At 40.7% G+C, this 19,996-nt stretch overlaps 1 protein-coding gene across 7 annotated transcripts in view; it reads right to left on the reverse strand.

Moving 5' to 3' along the window:
• Positions 1-19,996, reverse strand: part of lama2 (laminin, alpha 2) — a 126,285-nt gene that overhangs the window by 14,331 nt on the left and 91,958 nt on the right. For 4 of the 7 annotated variants that reach the window (XM_040160306.2, XM_040160304.2, XM_078093078.1 and 1 more), the window contains 23 exons: positions 19,844-19,942; positions 18,542-18,653; positions 15,397-15,559; positions 13,839-13,917; positions 13,638-13,769; positions 12,459-12,575; positions 11,957-12,120; positions 11,124-11,262; positions 10,015-10,111; positions 9,420-9,536; positions 8,591-8,773; positions 7,448-7,602; positions 6,927-7,070; positions 4,627-4,760; positions 3,721-3,880; positions 3,513-3,637; positions 3,044-3,206; positions 2,509-2,653; positions 2,163-2,301; positions 1,782-1,793; positions 1,072-1,192; positions 729-884; positions 278-331 (listed from right to left, as the gene is read on the reverse strand). In XM_040160306.2, coding sequence (XP_040016240.2) covers positions 278-331; positions 729-884; positions 1,072-1,192; positions 1,782-1,793; positions 2,163-2,301; positions 2,509-2,653; positions 3,044-3,206; positions 3,513-3,637; positions 3,721-3,880; positions 4,627-4,760; positions 6,927-7,070; positions 7,448-7,602; positions 8,591-8,773; positions 9,420-9,536; positions 10,015-10,111; positions 11,124-11,262; positions 11,957-12,120; positions 12,459-12,575; positions 13,638-13,769; positions 13,839-13,917; positions 15,397-15,559; positions 18,542-18,653; positions 19,844-19,942 — 2,910 coding nt within the window. The remainder of the gene's footprint in view (positions 1-277; positions 332-728; positions 885-1,071; positions 1,193-1,781; positions 1,794-2,162; positions 2,302-2,508; positions 2,654-3,043; positions 3,207-3,512; positions 3,638-3,720; positions 3,881-4,626; positions 4,761-6,926; positions 7,071-7,447; positions 7,603-8,590; positions 8,774-9,419; positions 9,537-10,014; positions 10,112-11,123; positions 11,263-11,956; positions 12,121-12,458; positions 12,576-13,637; positions 13,770-13,838; positions 13,918-15,396; positions 15,560-18,541; positions 18,654-19,843; positions 19,943-19,996) is intronic. The other 3 variants (XM_040160309.2, XM_040160308.2, XM_078093076.1) reach the window with 1 other exon arrangement.

Below are 19,996 nucleotides of genomic sequence, written 5' to 3' on the forward strand. Positions count from 1 at the left end.
TAATATGCACTCATGGAAACTTCATTCACTGAGTGTGTCTGCATGGTCAGCTAAAAGCTAGGGCAGCCACTATAAGTATCTATCAATGGACACACAGTGTGTGTGTGTGTGTGTGTGTGTGTGTGTGTGTGTGTGTATGTGTGTTTGATAAAAGACAATCCAATTAGCCCAGATGACAAAAAATGCAAATCTCATTAATACGCACTTATGAAAACATCATTAGGTAAAGGGGTTCAGCGCTTGTGTGTGTATGAGTGTGTCTGTGTGTTGAACCCACCTCTCCTGACTGTCTGCGTCGCCTCTTGGAACTCACGACGTTGGTGTTTCGGGCCTGTGATGGAAAGATGTTCGTGAAGGGGCAAATAAATGGATTAATTCTTTGTTTCTGTTTATATATCACCAGGTTTCTTTATATTTTCCAACTCAGGGATTCATGACTAACCATTTGTAATAATTTGATGTATAAATCATATTGTTTTATATATTATATGGAAAATAGAGAAAGTTAATTTTGTCAACTTCCAGATAATCCGTTTCAATAATTTATCCAGACGCATAGACAAAATCATTGCTTTATATTTAACCATATGATTTAAATGAATAATCTTATTATGATGATGATGATAATACATACATAATTATGTCAATTATTGAAGCCAAGATAAACTGCAACATTAAGAGAGTGAGTCACAATTTAAATGAAAAAAAAAAAAGATATGAAACCAAACCTGCAGGCTGATTGGTGAAGCTCCGCCTACGGCCAGCATTATGGTCCCAGTGTCCACCAGAGTGCTGAATGACAGGCTGATCTCTGTGCCAACCGCCAGCGAGAGACCAGCCAGCTCCATGTAACCCGGCTTAGAGAAACTGACCGTATACAGCTTCTGTGAGAAGGAGAACATCACAAGTATTTCAGTATAGCCCTAAATTACATTAAACACATCGATGCATGCTTTTATGAATGAATGGCACTTGTGCGTATAAATCATGGTGAACGACGCATTCAACACACATGTTAAAGCGGTTGAGAAACTGGGAGCATGTTTCGAGCAAAGCTGTAGACACTCTTACGTCAACGTTACATCCTTTAGTGATCCCGGTGTAATCTGAACTGCGGAGGAGACTATAGGGAGTCCTGGAGATTTCAATCTCCCGTAGACAGCCAGCATAGCGCTTCAAAGTGACCTCTGACCTGAAGAAATATTACAATGGTTTTAATAAATGACAATTTCAATGGTATCAATGGTATACAATTAGTAAAAAAGCTGAATTACTGCAGCAGGGAAGCTATTGCATCATGAATACAGAAGCAGAGTGACGCTTGGATGTCAATATTCAGTAGGTCAAGTTTCAATATATGTGTCCAAATTAATATAATAGAATTTATGAATCACTTTAGTCTATTACGCATAGAAAAAAAATGGTCAGATAAAAATTGTTTTTAGTGAATTAGGTAGGCACTGCACACAATAGTTGTGTGCAGTGCCACACAAAATGGACGGACACTTTGCCTACGAACTACAATTTGAATCCTTTCATGGCAACGACTCAAGGAAGCCGGGGTCATGTATTTTTTCACACAATTTCCCAGAGAAACATCAAATTTAGATTATTAAATGATAAGGGAAGCGATTTCCATCTGCCGCGTGGAAGAGCAGCATCTCTCAGAAGACAGCCAAGGCACAAACAAACACACACATACACATTTACTCATACATGTACAGCGTCAGCATGGCTAGCCTCATGCAGTGTGCGATACAAATCAAAATGGTTTTATTCACCTGGCTGTCATGCTGTTAAAACAAAACATAATGGCAAAACATTAGCACGCTTCACAAACACAGAATCAAGTCTTTTTCCACCTGACGTTCTGCCACATGGATTGTTTAGTGACACACGAAAAGATGTAAAAAGAAATTGTCGAATTGGTTTGATCAGCTCAATTTAACCTCAATTAAGTGTTTTTGGACACTTACATTGGGAACATTTGGTTATTGGTTAACATTTGAAAAGCTTCTTGCATTATCAATTTAATATTCTGGTCTCCCTTTGAATGAAATATATCAAAATGAAGACCTATTACCGCGTGCTTTACGATAAACACATGCGACTGTCTAAATGTGCAACTTGAATGTGTTGAATCTGTGTGTTTGTATTCGTACCTGTAGTTTCCAACGGTAGGCAGCCCACCAAAATACAGCTTCTGGTTTTCTTTGAGGTTGAGACCAGTGGCTGATCCCTGTGACGAGGACACGATCTTCTCCTCAACACCACTGTCAATGTCCACTACGGTCACCGTGGCTTTGTGAACAAAAAGACACTTAAAAAACAACACAACGGGCCGACAGAGATGATATTTAAATTGTACAAATGAATGATACAAAGAAATATTGTAATTATTTTCTTTGACGTGGATTTATACTGATTCGGGTTTGTTCCATCTCATTCATTCACGGTGTTGTTGTCTTGTCAACTGTATCCCTGCATAGTGTGGATTGTTGTGTGTACCTTGTTTCTTGTTTCTTGACATGGTGAGGGATTTCCAGAGCCCATCATTGTGGCGGTTAGCTGACGTGGCACTGCCAACCCCTGAGCCAAGGTCAAAGTTCACCTTCACCTTGCCCTGTGACAGCTCCAGGGACATGAAGTCCTTCTACAGAGACAGCAGGGAACGTGTTGTGAGGAACTGACATTTTAAATTTAACTTTATACACGTATTGCAGGAATTAATCGATACGTTTTATTGCCCATCATCCTTAACTGAGGGTAAAATATGGGAATTTAAAATGGATTTCACAATATAAGAGCAGATTCTTGACATTGCTCTCAACTTGTCATCAGACAAGTGTGTTTGTGTTTGTGTGTGTTGTGATTATAGTTTGTCGAAACTTTGTGTCGTTGTTCTAAAATGGGACTTTCAAACTTAAATATATATATATTCTCATTGCAAACTATACAAAGGAAGTCCTGGCTATCAGTTGTGATATTTACACATGCTGTAATGATTTTGGTTTCAACTCCATTCGCTGTGTTGCACACATACCATATCTTCAGTCGCCAAATACATGAGCAGAGACTCAGAGGAGAACGTGCGGAACTTAAAGGTCACGGAGGAAACATTGGGGTTCCACCTGGTGGGTCGTCCCACGGCGGCGTAGCCCTCCCCGTCTAGCTGCACTGTGCCCTCGCCGTCAGAACGCTGCGGGCTAAAAAAACACAGATGAGAAATATTCCATTTTACTATTTCTTTATTTGATATCAACTGCCGCAGGAGTCGGAAATGTCAGAAATAAATTGCAACGCCACAAAGATCTCTCTCTTTCTGTCTGTCTCTCTCTTGGCTAGTGAAGAGCCTCACAGGAACCGTGCACGTAAATCAGTATGTACTGCATACCGCTTATTAAATAAACCATCAGGTATAAATGACCAGGCTACTTATTAAGTGACCCTTCAGCTTCTCTCACAATGTCCTGAACACGACGTGAAAACTTTATCAATGAATGTTTGTATACCTGACAACACATCCTTTACAGTCTCCCTCTCTTTCCCTGTAGTTCCAGAGTCCAATTGGTTTACCATCCAAGAAGGTCTCCCCCATGCAGCCGCTGAACGTTGTGGTTCGCACGACATCTGCTATCTAAAAAGACGGGAGGAGAGAATCTTCAGCGATCGACAGACATTTATTGGTGTTGTTGCACGCAGACGGGGAGATCGACATGCCTTGGCGGCGCCATTTGTTCCTCCTACAAACAGGTAGGCTTTCTGGTCCACGTCCAAGATGGTGAAGGCCGTGGGCGAGTTGGCACTGGCCGGGGTCGGCATCATACCGGCCATGGGGCCTTCTAGCGGATACACTGATATGGTGCCATTCAACCCATTTCTGAAGAGGAGGAGAAAAGGCACAGCGGGTCAAGAAGATTTCCAACGACTGAAGACATTGAATCCACTTGGAGTCAGTTTTTATGAAGTCTCGGTGCTTAAGATGAGTGATAGAAAAGTGTAGCGAAAGTTTGCAGCAGTGCAACCTCGCAGCTGTAAAGTGAAATCTCCCACCTCGGAGCTTGTTTTCAAAGCACGGGCAGCATTTCTCTGTTGAGGGGGGGGGGTATTTTTAAGACTTATAGTCTGTGTGATCCCGTTGGAGAACACATGGGAAATCTCTCGCGTGGTAATATGCGACGCAGGTAGGACGTCTGCCTGGCGTGAATGGCTCTGCTGTGGGATGCGATGTATGCAGCACCGATTTAAGCTTTCACAGTGAAAAGCTAGATTTACTCGATTACACTGCGTCAGCGCAACGATGTGCCACACTGCGAAGGCTGAATTCCCCAAGTGAAACAACATGATTTCCATCGCATCAGGATAGAAATGATGTTGTGTGGTTGTTGGCTTATGCAGAATCTCATTGTTGTTGTTTGTATTAGCTTATATTGAAGGGTTAAGTTGATATATTAGTCCTTTTTAATATTTGATATTGAAGATCAGTGCCATGGCATGAAGATAATAAAAAAGAGGTAATACTTTCCAGAGTGGGACCTGGAGATACGTATGTGCTCAACAGTTGTTGTATATGAGACAGAGGTGCACATCATAAGCATGTACTGTGTGTGTGTGTGTCTGTCTCACCGAGAGGCCTCTATTCTGTGCCAGTTCCCATCATGCAGGGTGTGATGAGGATATTCCACCCTGCCCACTCCTGAGCCCACGTCCCAGAGGAAATTTACCTTTCCTTGACGCATCTCCAAGGCAAGGAAATCAACCTGAGAGACAAACAAGACGTGTGCTCAACATTCTGTGTCTGATCTGTTTTTGAAAGATGTTGTTTGTTCGATCCAGAGCGGCGTACCGGAACCTTCGATTGATAAGTAAAGATACCCAATTGGCAGTTTCATAAATTTGGATGTCAAAGATAAGGAGAACAATCAATCAACACATCAGGGGTCATAGGTCAGAGGTCATAAAGTGACGTCACCCCACAGTAACACCCCCCTCCCTCCCACTACACCAGTACACCTACGGATCATACTGGAATTAACCTCGGTAGAATAATGTAAGCGACTGAAGCAACAGAAATCAACGGATCTACAGAGGCCTGCATCAATTCATGGATTTTATTTCCTCGCCAACCAAAGGGGTAAAGGGGAATCTGCCCGGGGTGGAAACACGAAACCACCGTACAGCGCTTCTTCCTTTTCAGTGCGACGTCAATGAGCACTATTAGTCACTGTTCTATACATTTTTGTTTTTGTCAAAATTTGTATAATGCAACTCTTGCGCTCCTGAGATGAGAACAACTCATGGATGCAAAATGATGACGAGTAATAGGTTTCCCAAAATTCAAATTGCGATTAATGACAACAGAGAAGTTATCATGAAGTGAATATTGAATCAGTGAATGCTGGAGTTATACTGTTATACTAATGCTAAAGCTTTCTCCATCTCGGTCTTTTAAGGACATTTCTGTAATGTTTTAGCATTTTTAGATCATGCTATCCTCTGGTTACGGGGTCATCGTGGTGCAGGGGTTAGAGAAGGTGTGCTGGGAAGCACAAGGTTGGTGGTTCGAGTCCAGACTCCCCCATGTTCCATGTGTCCCTGAGCAAGACACCTAACCCCTAATTGCTCCCCGGGCAAAATGTGAAAAAGCCATGGGTTTAAAAAGTGTAATGTAAGTCGCTTTGGATAAAAGCGTCTGCTAAATGACCTGTAATGTAATGTAATAATGTAATGTAATGTAATGTAATGGTTATTGTCCTTTGAACTACGCATTCACAGAATTAATTGTTAATATTTTTTTATATTATATATATCTTTTAATCATATAGTATTGTGCACAATTTAATATTATTGGGGAATTACGTTAGAAGACACAAATTACAAATATACGCACACATAACCACACACACTTATCTGTAGTCTCTCTGGGGTAATGACCATTATTCATTAGCACAGATCACAGGGCAGCATCGTCATTATTCCACTGACACTACACACTATTAGTGAAATGGTAGAGGTGCGCACACAGACACACACACCAACACAGCATTACTATTCATACTGAATTCTTCCTTATTGGAGAATATTAGTGCGAGACAGTCAGGTGAAGCAAAGCACTGATTTCTCAGGGGAAATCAGGCTAAAGCAGATAGCGACATAAACTCCTGGTTAATTGCTGGTGCTCCTTAAGACACACATATGAATAAACACATTGCCACACATACGTTCACTTAGGGATTATCAGTGGTGCCTTGAAACAGCAGTGTGCTACGGTTATAAGGGTATTAGTGAGTATGTGTCAGGAAGTATTAATTATTCTGACATTAGACAAACCACTCTGTGTGACTGAGAAACGGGAACCCAATTGTGTGCGTTCCTCTGTGCATGTGTCATTCTATGTGTGTATTGAGTGCACATTTTCCCAGTATGATAAATGTTTCAAAATATACACACCACTCAACATTCGATTAAATATGATTTATGCTTTAATATGAAACATTTAAAAAATGTGAAATCTTCAACTGGATTTTTCATATTTAGTTAGCAATAACACTGCAGCCATATATGGACAAAGAATGAGCATTATTTCACCAGAGCGAAACAGGCAGATTAGTTACCCAAGCAGACTTTATTATCATTGTACTATCATGCAAATACAGCTCAGATTGATAGCGTTATGACTACCCCCTGGTCTTTAGAACAGTTCTGATATTTTGGCCTGATGTAATGGGAAAAAAAGAAGCTGATTTCTGATTGAGGAGTGCAGTTAAACATTTAGCTGCCCTGGTAATAATTGAGGTTAAAATAAGTTTACCGAAAATATCTCCGAATCAATGAGAATTTACTTTTGACAAAGACATATTTCCTAAAAGATTAGTTTGTGTATTTGTGCTAATTTATGCTATATACTCAGTAAATAGCATACTTACATATTGGACTGATCCCAAGTAGAAGAGCAGGTTATCAGGTGTGGTGGTTTTGACGTTAAGGATGATGGTGTTGTACCTCCCTTTCCTGATGTCGGGGCGGTAACTACGGAGACAGTCTCCCCCTGATGACACCGAAACTTTGATCTGGAACAAGAACATTGGCATTGTGACCCAAACTGACCCTTTAACCTTGAAGACATTAATTAATTAAGTATTATCGACAAAATGTATAATTCAGACTGTGAAAATAAGCATTCAGTGACTGTTATGGAAAACATGGTTTTTGGAAAGAAAAGAAGAACGGACAGCCACTATAAACAAATAAATCACCACAGTCAAACTATTTTTGCAGGAAAGCATTCATAGGAAGAACTAATTACATGAAAAGGCACATTTACTCATGTTTTCGACCACCAAGTTTTTATAAATTATTGTGACACAGTTGTTGAGGACACGATTGTGTCGTCACACACTTAAACTCCGTTGAAGGCCGGCAGTTGGACACTGGGTTGAAAACTTACTGAATTAGCTTGTTTCCTGGCCTGGTTGATCAGTTCCTTGATTTGTGAAATGTTTCGCCTTAAATTGTCCTGCAGTTTTTTGATTGGCTCCAGCTTCTCCAAGAGCCTGTCAGCTTCATCCTCTAAAACCTTCACTTTTGCTCCTGCAGCGTGGACTGAGAGGAAGGGGGGGGGGGGGGGGGGCATAAAAGTGGAGTAGTGATACACAGCTTCGCAGGAGTCATTGTCATCGATGCCATACAGTGCATTGCTGCTCAGACAGCAGGAAAAAATGGCAGCTGTGGAAATCAGCAATATTACTCATAGGAGGTGGAGAAATGTGTCGGACAAGCGAGACGGGTGGAGCATCCAGTGAGAGCAGAACAATTAGTGTAGCTCAGCATTCAAAGACAGCTTTTTCGTTTATATCATTTAAAATCATATAGAAGTTTGATACTGAAAAAGACTTAAATTAAGAAAGAAAAATAGAAAGAATAAGAGTTCCATGCTTTGCAGAGTGCAGAGCTGTCATGCTCGAGGTGGAACTGAGGCATTATTAGAAGCAACTACAGTTTACTGTACAGCCATTAAAGATGATCATAAAACTAATGGGCGGTGCACCGATACCGTTTTTGGAAAAGATAATTCTGTCGTTGATGTGGCTCAAAATAACCCATTAAACAATAGATTCTTTAGTGGTGATTGAAAATGTCCTTATTATTATTATGACACAGAAAGCCAAATAACTTCTAATTTGTTCTGGCACGTAGTTAACATGACCCTCGTCATTATTTGGAAATTTAAGCAAAGTATTGGTGCACCACTTATAACAATAAGATAATTAAAACATACATACTGATGGCTGTTGGGATTGAAAAAAAGAGAGAGACAGAGAAACCAAATGTCAGTTTTTGGTTGATTTCACCAATGTTGTAGCTCTGAGTCAACACCTCCGAAGAAATTGAGAAATTTAAAAGCAGCATTTAAAAATCTAAAGTTTCAGTTATTACTCTTTTTTGTGAAACTCAAATGTTTCGAGGTTAAAACATCAAAAACGTGGCATTTATCAATGGAGAACTTGCCCCCAGAACGTCAACACAAGATTTTCTTGCTGCTTTTACTTATTATGGTATCATTTAACCAGAAAATGGGGAAGAACGTTACTATTTTTCTCTGGATCTCGGATCATCTGATTGGCTGCTTTGACATTGTCCTCCAGCTCGGTGTAGTTGCTCTGTAGGCCACGGAGTTGCAGGTTCAAATCCCCGAGGCGGTCCAGGACGTCGATCGCTGTGGCGTTAGCATCGGCTGCAACAGCCTTTGTGGCTGCTAGTTTAGCTGATGTGTCTGTAAAAAACAATATTGGGAAAAGGAACACAAATCTTTACACATTACATACAGAATAATATCACAGTTAAAATAGCGGTGCACGGCGTACTGGTGAACTGTAAGCCTCTAGAACAACTCTTTACCCAATTCATATCACATCTTTTGTTCAGAATCCTGTAGATTTGCAGCCATGAATATCAAACGTGTGTGTTAGAGGATGATGGAGTTTATGATTAAAACTCTAAACCCATCACGTCAGCGTATAATCATTGCTGATATTTGTTAACAAGTCTTGTAGATCCTGTGAAAATCAAGACCGACAACCACTTTGTTTCCAGAAATCCGACCGTGCCATGTAATGGTACGGTGTTCACTCACTCACATGGAATTAAATAAGATGTATTAACCCCCGGGTCATCCCATTTTACGCTTTGTAGTAGCTGCATTTAACGCTTTTCTGCCTGTTGATCCAAAAGCAACCATGTGCATCGCTGTGGCTGCACAACCTCACTCTCCCTGCAGAGTGTTTCTGTGTGTCTGTGAGGACTGACATGCGTCACGTTTACCAGAGCAACTGACCTCTATCGGCACAGCGATATTGATCCGCTCTCTCTCTTTATATCACTCTTACGCGCGCGCACGCTTTGTGTGTGTGCAGTCATACCATCGGGGATGGCGTTGAGCGTTGCCATGGTTCCGTTGACAGCTTTCAGCAGGTCTTTGGCTTTGTCTCTCGCTGCTTTAACTCTGCCCTTCAGCCCCGCCACACTGTCGGTATTCTCTACACAAACACACACACACACACACACACACACACACACATTGATGATGGTGGTTTGATTTGAAGCCGCCTACTAATAAAAACACATGACAGTCACTGACAGTGAATCATAGAAGCACACAACGATAGCAGTTAAACAATGCAAGACTTGCATACAATATGAATAAGATAGAACTGTAATCCACTTAAAGACTAAGCAAGCGGTGATGCCAGACGAGGTGTCCGTTATTGGGAATTCATTTCCGACAGTGAGTCTGCTGCTCATCGGAGGGTTGCCTCCGTGAAGTCCTTTCACTCCTGATTATACACACACCTCCAGAGGCAATATCCTGCTCTTACCATGGTGCCTTGCCAGAGAAATAACATACAAATCATTTTGCATTTCCTTATATATAAATAGTGTGTTGTAGATGCAACGTATTGTTCACACACACACACACACACACACACACACACACACACACACACACACACACACCTTTGACATCATTCTGAAGTTGTTTAGCTTGGTTTAGCAATCTGTGGCTCTTCTGAAGGGCACCTCGAGCTGCTTCCTTTACCTCTGGATCGGAAACCTACACATACAAAGAAAGAAAGAGAGAAAATACATGGTTTAATATTCATTCACTAAAACAACGCCCACAACATGGTGGAGTAATCTGCATACTACCTGTCATACTTTGCATTGCTAAATGGTATTAACAATGAAATTAATCATATTCTAAATTCTCCTGACATTCATTCTGCAACCCTTCGTTCGTATCTTTGCCACTTGTTAAGCCCTTTCTCCTTTGGCCATTTAACAAAGGGAGTAAAAAGAGAAATGAAGACAAAAAATGGCAGAGGTCAAAAAATGATAAACAAGGATGAGGAGTGGAAAAGAGAAGTGTTTGCACACAGAATAAATGAAAATAATAAAAGAAGCTGAATAAACTATGACAGCATAAAGGAACAAAGACAAGTAATGTAACCAAGAAAAAAGATAATATGAACAAAAAAAGTATTTAAAATGAGAACATGAAAAAAAAGAAGGGACGCAAAATAATGAATAAACCAGGTAATATCAGAAGGCAAAAGGAAGGACAGCAGGGATTTCAGGTGTGTGTGTGTGTGTGGTCATGATAATAAATGACGCAGAAGGGTAGAAAAAAGAAGGAAGAAGAGAAACAGCGAAGTGCTTTGATCTCTCAACCATGACTAATGCACAGCCCAAGCTTACATTACTGTTACTGCATGAAAGACCCACATCAACAAACACACACACACACACACACACACACACACACACACACACACACACACACACACACACACACACACCAGAGAACACTTTCATAGGTTGGATACCTAGAATGTATTGATATATTTACAGTATGTACAAAATACCTGAACTGAGGTAGATTACATACAGTTTAAACATACATACAGTTCAGCTTTTGATTGTGAAAGTTTCCTAAAACATTGAATGGGAATTGATGACATAACGAAATCAATGGGAATATTGTTAAAGAAATAGGTCTTTACACAATTGTGTAAAGACGGCATGTGCATGTGTTTCCGTGTGTGTTGGATTACGCGTCCACCTACCAGTGCGAGGGCCTCGCTTGCCCTCTGCTTGGCTGCCTTCGCCTCCTTCTCTGCCGCATCCACATTGGCTTTAATGTTGCTGTAGGCCTTGAAGGCTGCTGTCGCATTGAACGAGAGGTTTTTAGCTTCAGCTAAAATACTGTGAGGAGAGTGAGGAAAGAAGGAGAGAAACGGACGTGAACTTGTATGAAGGTAACTCCGGAGAGACACACGCTCTGCCGGTATTAACTCAAGTGTGTGGTTGAAATCAGAGATTTTCATATGGATTTTTACTTCTAAAAACAGTATGGTGCATTAGCACCTTTGCCTTTGGGAAGGCCACGATAATAATGACAATCATTGCATTATTTTCTTTAAAAATCAATCGCCATTTTGCCATTGCTCAAATATAAAATAAAAAAATCTGAAGCTGTAAACTATGACTGCGCAAACTGTGCACCAACTAGCCAGCGGCGAGGAGGAAACATTGGAACAATTCAGAGATACGTAAATGTAGGAGGGAAATCTCTGTTTAAACCTGTTGCCTGACAGCAAGAGGGGCCTCCTGAGTGGCGTTTGCATGTTCATGTTGCACATATGTCCTTGCGTGTCCTCTCCAGGTTCTCTGTCTTTCTGCCACAGTTCTGAGACACACAGCTCAGGTCGATTGATGACTCTAAACTACTGGGCGCGGGCAAAAACCCTGAGTCGGCTAAGCGGTTGCGGATAGAGGACGGCTTTGTGATTATCAAAATGATTATAGGGGACTTATCTGTAAATCTATAATCTACTAGATGAATCATCCGATGCAGTCCTGAACCTGAACATTAGTGTGGTGATGTGTTTGTGTTTACCCATCCAAAATGGCAGCAGATTCGTTCAGCTGCTCGGCGTGTCGCTCGGCGTCGTGGACGCGACTGGCCAGGCCGCCATCTCCTAAACCCCCGGAGAGGTGACTGACTCTATCCTGCAGCTGGTCATGAAGAGGATTCAGCTCTTTAGCCATCTTCTCCAAGTCCTACAGATAGAAGACAGAGGCTCTGCTCACTGTGCTCGTCCACAGACACGTTCTAAGTACTTTCTGTGCATCTTCTGATGCCAAATAGACGCACCGTAATATCTTCGCTAATTATTTTAGTACTAATTTTAGTTCCAATATGTCATAGACAGAAGAAAGGACAAGTCAATATCCTCCTGCTCCTACAAACTCCTCTTTTGTGATACAGGACGACACAAAGTTGATCTCAGCACACAGTAATTAAAGTGTCAATAAAGGTGTATAAATTACTTTTGTTCAAAATATGTTTTGCAAAGTTACACGGGTTCTACAGGTTTCTACTTGGTTGAAATGAGAACCTCTTTCTCCTCGTTGATGTCGTCAGAAAGTTGGTTTGCTTCATCCAGAAGACGTTCTCCTTCTCCAAGGATCTTTTGTGCTTCCTGTCTCAGTCCGTTTACTGCAGAGCGCTTTCTCTGCAACAAACAAACCAGAATCAACAGCTACAATGTGCCAATATGTAAACATTTGGGCAGCAAAAAATTATTATTTTTATTTGTCTATTTGTATATTATTATTTGTATTAGCTATTATTTTGCAAGTAGCACAATTCTTAATTTCATCAAGTCATTGTTCTAGTCTTCCTCCAGTCTTAACCTCAAGATCAATTGATTATGACATGAGACAAAGAAAGGTACAAAATCTAAATACTAAAAATGACTTAAACACATGTCAAATGTCTTTAATCCGACCCTTTCATGCAAACTAGGTCTAAAACAATATTATTTACAATTATTGACTTAAAATAAAAAATAAAATCAGTTAGAGCACACGAGGGACCCACATGTGATGATGTGATGAAATAAAAGTATGGACTCCAGTGTGCAAAGTGCATACACCACTTTCTCCATAAAGCGTTTGTTAATAGATAAAAAGCCTGCAGGGTCAGACTGGCACAAAGACAGATATGAAGACAGAGGCAGATAGCGAGTGTTCTGAGCGTGTGTGGGATCACTGCAGAACGCCTCCTCCAGGACATGAACAATAATCTTCTCAGTGAATGCTTGTTGTTTTGCTCTGTTAGGAATCTGTGTTGCCCGTGAGCTTTCATTGATGATGAATCACCAGCAAACGAACGAAAAAAAGAATAAGTAAGATTGATAAATAAATAAGTTTCCTTAGGAGTTTTTTTCAAATTGTTGGTACTCCATCCATCCATCCATTTTCAACTGCTTATCCAGGGTCAGGTCGCTCATTCAAAAGAATTCTGCCAACTCGCAGGGGTTATATTTTTGTGTAATGCCTGTTAATTGATTCTTTAGCTTCACATCGAAACGGTTAATAATCGCCTTTATCTGCTTTTCTCCCTGGTTGCCCCAGTAAAAAAATATATCAGTAAATCATTTTAACAGTGGTTAATTGGACTAAACACGATGAAAGAGGTGAAATTATGAAGCGTCGGAGCACACTGTTTTCTGTGTGTGTTCGCGTATTTACACCTTGTGGATTTCATTGTGTGAGTTTGTGTGTATCTGCACCTCCAGAGCCGTGAGGTTCGCTTGGTTCTGTTCAGCCAGTTTGCCCGCCTGTCTGGTTTTGCCCTGGGCAGAGTGCAGTAGGTCCTGGGCCTCCTTCAGCTTCCCCTCGTGGTCTGAGAGCTTCTCCTTTATCTGGGGAGACAGAAGAGTTAATGTTCCCATTTAGGGAAATCAAAGACAAAAGAGCAAAGCTTCAATTACCTCTGCTTTTAGGTCTTCTGTGGTCTGATGGGGGTCACCAAATAATCTCTTCACTTTCTGATACAACTGCTCTGCTAGTCTGGAAGAAAAAAAAGGGAACAATTTGAATATTTACAATTTTATTTTGGTCATTTAACGAGTTAAAAGAGCTAAACAGTTTACCAAGATGGTGGAAGAGATTAGTGCATGTGAACGCAGGAGGAGAGAAAATAAGGAGAGAGTTATTGTTATGTGTGGCAGAGCCTCTGCTAGTGAATAGACAATAATCACTACATGTGAAATAATACGTAATAAGTAGAATTTTGAAGCTGTCGGAACTTTCTTGCAGACTTCGCCCATTCAAATTTCCAATGTAGCTGTAAATTCGTTCCAATTTTTCTCTTTACATTTTGCTTTGACAAGAATCTCTAGAAAGCCTTCTCACGAATGTTTGCCACCGTCCCTTAATGAGCCTTTTTTTTTCACCTTCAACATTAATTAACACATCAAGTATCTTGTGTCCTCCAGTTGACACCGCTCAAAGGACAATTTCCCACAGTTTAGGAGGTATAAACGACTTAATGACTGGATTGGATTTACCTTTAATGAACCCTGTGGGGACTTGCCCAAGGAAAGCAGAAAATTTTTATCTAAGTGAAAACATGTGGTAGGAGTGTTTAACTGATCTAACTGATGATTAAAACGGTACATGAATGCAATGGGAGGTGTTTGCTTGCTTTTATCATTTCGCTTAAGCACCTTTTTATCACTATTTCTCTACTGATCTGGTTGAAATCTCAAGGTCCAAATAACAAATCACCCGCAGACTGAGGACTTTGTCTCTCTTATTGTCGGAATATTCCTTCTGCAACTCTATGTCCATCTGTTGGTTGTTCTCCCTTCTGTGACTTTCCTTCTCCCTGCACGTTCTTTGTATTCCTCTCTCTGTTTCCACCCCTCCGGCGACACAATACTTTTAATTAACTCATCGACCTCATCAACATTTTGCTGCTGAAAGAGACGGACCGAAAGGGGGGGGGGGGAGCGGGGGATGAAGAGAGTAGATTAACGACTCCATCAAGCACTTTGCGAGAGAAAGACAGTGAGAAACACTTTGTTAAAACCTCAGCAGAAAGTTGTTGCTCCGGGACACGCGGCAAATCAAATATCTGCTCAATGGAAGATGTGTACTCATGATGTCTCCTGTGTCAACAAATGTAAGGGAGTGAAGAAATCGAAGAACAAAAACAATTTAAATTCCCTTCACAGCTGCGTTGCTGCATTTTCTCAACACTTGAGGCATTCAGGTCTGTTGTAAAGGAATTAACAGAAGCCATTGGTTTCATGGAATGCGGAGATGATTTAAAATCAACTGGAGAGTTTGAAATGATTTTAGGATATTTAGGGTTTTTCTGTCCATTATAAAGCACTTTGCTTTATTTAATGACTGTGGCCATTGTTATTACTCAGAATGTCTTCTGTCTCCCCTTTCAAAATATTATTCCCCAAATCATTCTCATTTCTTGTGTTTGGAGGAAAGACAAATGATATATGAACGTGTGAATGAGTGTCTCCATACCCCATCTCCTCCTCGGCAATGCTCTTCTTGCCTCCCAGCTGTCGTTCTCTCATCTCGGCCAGCATGGCCTGGATCTCCTCCTTCATCTCCTTCAGGCTTTTCTCGGGAGTTCCGTCTCTCCTCGACAGAGTCCGGTTCAAGTCCGCAGCCTTCAACTCGAGGTCTGGACACACGGACGCACACACAGAGACTGCTGTGAGCAAAGGTGTTTCCATGGTGTAGACATCTGTTGCTGTTTGCTGACATTACCGGTACAACCATCATTAAACTTAATGAACATTCGGCCTGTTATAGTTTCATCTGCTATATTGTTATGCTGTGAATTGGCTTGTGTAAAAAGAATAAAGTCCAATGGTCCTATATAATTCCCTAAATAATTCCACTTACATTAACAGCCTAAATTTGGCGGCATTTGCACATTTTAATGCCACTATTCAATCATATACACCGATCTTAATTAGTGTATGTTTTAATGAGTTTGCATACCCAATTTTAAATATGGAATGAATTAGGCTTCTTATTATTTTATTTTACAGTCTGAAAATAAGTTATTCTTATTTAAAACTTGCGTAACTCTGAATGAAAATAATTAGACCAATATATCATTTTTTTGTATTTATATTCACCCTCACGTGTATACCAAGATATTCATATTTTATTAATATTTTTCTTTAAATTATTTTACAGCGCTCACAATTGCTTTAGCGTGTGTTTGCAATACGTTTACCACACAATAAACATTGATCCTTTTCTGTTGGTTCATCAACAAAATTGGCTTCTTTTCAATTACATATAGTTATTAGTGAATCGGTAATATAACCTCTAGAAATCTATGTCTTGTCTAATTCATGGTACAATTCCACAATAGGTAACACACGTGTTTAATGACTGGAGAAAAAGAAAATGGGTTGCAATGTAAATTGATTAAAAAACAACAATCATGAATTAAAACATAAATAAAATGTTATATATCATATATATATATATTATATAAGATGACATTTCTGTAAGAGTATTGATTGTTTTGCTGTTTGACTGGTGCAGTGCATGACGCCTTAAACCCACATTGCTACTGTTTACCTGAAGAAATCATCTGTACACAGAAATATGCAGCGTGTAGAGAAACATTAATACTGAACATATCAACAGTACACAGACATGCAGCTCTGATGGAAACTCTGCTGTCATGTTGGAGCTTTATGGCTGAAACGGAGGAACTGTTTGTCACACTGTTTGATCTTCACTCATTTAAACACAGACACATGCTGAGAGTCACACACACACACACACACACACCACAACACTCAAAGCCAGAAAGTTTGGCAGGCTTCATGTTTTCTGTGCTTTTATCAAATTAAAGGCAATTAATTCGCAAACCAATCAATGATGAAACTACCATAAAACTCTCCAAGGCTCATTTGAATAGAACTGCTACAGCTTAATGAGGAGTATGTGTGTGCATGCGTGTGTCTGTTCAAGAACAAAACACAGTGTAAAGACGTGTGTTGTGCATAACTGTGTGTACGTAGCAACATGTTGGCTTGTGTGTCTGCAGTAATGGTGTGTTACTCTCTCAATTGAAATTTAAACCTGATATGTTTAAAGCAAGTTCAAACTGGTTGAAAGTGTGTGCGCGTGTTTGTGTTTGTGTGTGTTGGCCGGCGTGTACTTTTGGTTGTGGCAATGCATAATTTCCTATCATTTGAAATGTAAATACTATGTGATTGGAGCCAAAACCAAAGTAAAGCCATCTTTGCTAATGAACAGCTGTACTGCATGTGTGCTCAAGTTGCATTTGTATTTGTACGTGTGTGTGTACAAGTGTCTGCTAGTCAAAGCGTGTGTGTTGGTGTCACGGCTATAAAATCACATAGTAGGATTTAAAACCCAATTAAACACTTAAAATGTGGATAGAATCATGTAATGGTGTCTAGTAAACACTGGTACAGACACAGAGGGGAAGGTACAGTATGTTCTGGCCTCATTGTGCGTCTGGACAGTTTTATAAATGTGTGCTTATTTGCATTGTTGTTTGTATACAGTATGTGGGGAGTTTGTGTGTGTGTGTTTGTGAAAGCCAATAATTATGTCTCTAATTGCTACTCTCAATCATCCAGTGAGCAACGACACTCTTTTCCTCTCTACCCCTTTCAGAAACACACACACACGCACGCACGCACGCACACACTAATCACACTGTGATTAGGCAGAAGGCCGAGAGCCAGGAGCAACAACACGGATCCGTTAGTTTCACGGTCAGTCAGAATGTTTGGTAACGTTCTTCTCTTCTGAGAAGTCTTTAGAAATTCATAATTTTAATCAAAATAACTAACCTGAACTAGCTTCAGGTGGAGAACATGAGTTTGTTGTTTACATCAGTATGGTCAGGGTAAGTTACTTAAAAGTAGATTAGAGCTAAATTCCAAACAGGACTCGATCAGTTATCCCGGGTTGAGTGATTTTAAATTGGAAAAAGATCCTTGATATTGTTAAGATTTACATGCACCCCTCATACAGAAACTATTTTCACCAACTTCTTTATTCTTTTAGACTTTTAGTCACTCTGACAGGAGCCAATATCGAAAAGGCTGAATGAATATAGTGGACACGCTACACCACCACATCAAGTGGTGATGCGTCGTATCACGTATTGGATCAGAGATCCCTGATCATGTTATTTTTGCCGCCAATACTAATTACCGATCATTGGTGATTCAACTTGGCAGATACAGATCTGCTGTTTAATTACAGCAGCTGCTCATTCTTGTGTCCCAAAAGTATTTTAAACTGCTCTGAGGTCAGTATAAAACGACAACAATTCTAAACGTTAACCTTTTACTTTGGTACAGTCATCTACATTTTTCTTCCTTATAAAATCATACATCATCAATTATTGTGAACGTTGCTCCGACTGGTCACGCGTCAAGTGACAAATGGGGAAAATGAATCCTTATTTTATGTTTTACATATTCTAATCTATATCCCATTCCATCCAAATATAATGACCTAAATGTTGCACATAGACGCCCTTGCATTTAACACAATAATATTGTGCAATACACTCTAACACCTGATGAACCTGTGGCGATACCAGTTGGCAGGACATGCAGTCAGTTAACAGAGAGGTGGTGTTCATGGCTGCTACCTTCAGCTCCGAGCAGTGTGTCCCTGATGAAGTGCTCCAGGTCCTCAGCTCGTTTATGAATCCTGTCAGCGTCATCCTCAACCTGCTCTCCGTCAGCAGACACCTTGGTGGACTACACAGACGAAGACACACACACACAAGTTATGAAATAATTATAGCATGAAATAAGTGAACATGTTGACTTGAGGAGGAAGATGTAAAAGAATAACAGAGCCTGATGGAAATACATACACGCAATCAATAATATGCAGTTTATGTGTGTTTCTGTGAGAGGGGGGGCAGGACAATGAGATGGACACTAGAACACACACGTACAGAAAGAAGGAGACGGTAATTATTGTTGTTTTTTGACACGTCTTTGCTATATCGTCTGCGTTGGTGAGCGAGTACGTGTGTGATGGGTGTGGATAATAGCATCGCTGTCAACAAATGTCGAGGCCCGAGTCCCTAAAAGGGTGTAGCTTGACAGCGTGAATAAGAGTGTTATTTCTTTCCACTTGGCACCCGCAGACGCTCTCAGCTCGGGATCCATTTTTATATTCTGGTTAACTGCTCTTTGAGAAATAACTGTCTCTCCTTGTGAAGGAAAAACAAAAAGTTCACTCTCAAGCCTGCACAGATTTCTGAATTGGACTTCCAGGCAAGGGGCCCTTGGCCCACGGGGCCACTAAGAGCCTCTGACTCATTAGTATTTGGAGATTCATGAGCCTTTAGTCATTACTATGGATGACCAACCGTGACGTAGCTCTAAATCAAAGATAATCCCTTTTAAAAAACGCTGTTTTGAGACGTGCTTACATTTTGCAACAGGCCTTGATTCCTTTATGTTGAACAAACAAATAACCACACTGCAAAGCTGGGGTTCAATGCTACTGCAGAGGGACCGGAAGAGAGAAGGGGGGGGGCTCACTCTCTCATTTCTACTCCAGGGCCCTTGTGTGATTATTTCTCCATTCCCCAGGTGGTTAACTCAGGTTCCTGTATTCAAGTGAGCCACAAATCCCTCTCACAGTCGTACTGACACTTAATCAACAAAGGAGAAAAGTGGCAGGATTTGTTTCTGTTCCGCTTTTTTTGTCGATGCAGCTTGCTACTGGTTTGTTAATTCTCCATTTCCGTTGCCCAAACAAGACGTGTGTCTTTGCTGTTCTTCGTACCTTATTGCTGCCCTCAACTATGATCTGACTCGCCGCTGCGGTCTTTTTTGTTGTTGTTGCTGCATCTCTTTATTCAAGAAACAGATGGCGAAAGACAATGAGAGAAAAGAAGACAGCGACGAAAGAAGAAGAAAAGCGTCTGTACCCTGCTGTGCAGTTGGTCCATCTCAACGACCAGCGATCCAAGGTTGGAGTCGGCCAGTTGCAGTAATCTCTCCAGAGCTTTCGGAGGCGACAGCATGTGCTACAGGAGAGAGAAACAGAGGAACGGAGAAATGAAGGAATTACTTAACAGGGA

The sequence above is a fragment of the Gasterosteus aculeatus genome, chromosome 18 (genome assembly GCF_964276395.1).
Source record: "Gasterosteus aculeatus chromosome 18, fGasAcu3.hap1.1, whole genome shotgun sequence".
NCBI classification, from domain to species: domain Eukaryota; kingdom Metazoa; phylum Chordata; class Actinopteri; order Perciformes; family Gasterosteidae; genus Gasterosteus; species Gasterosteus aculeatus.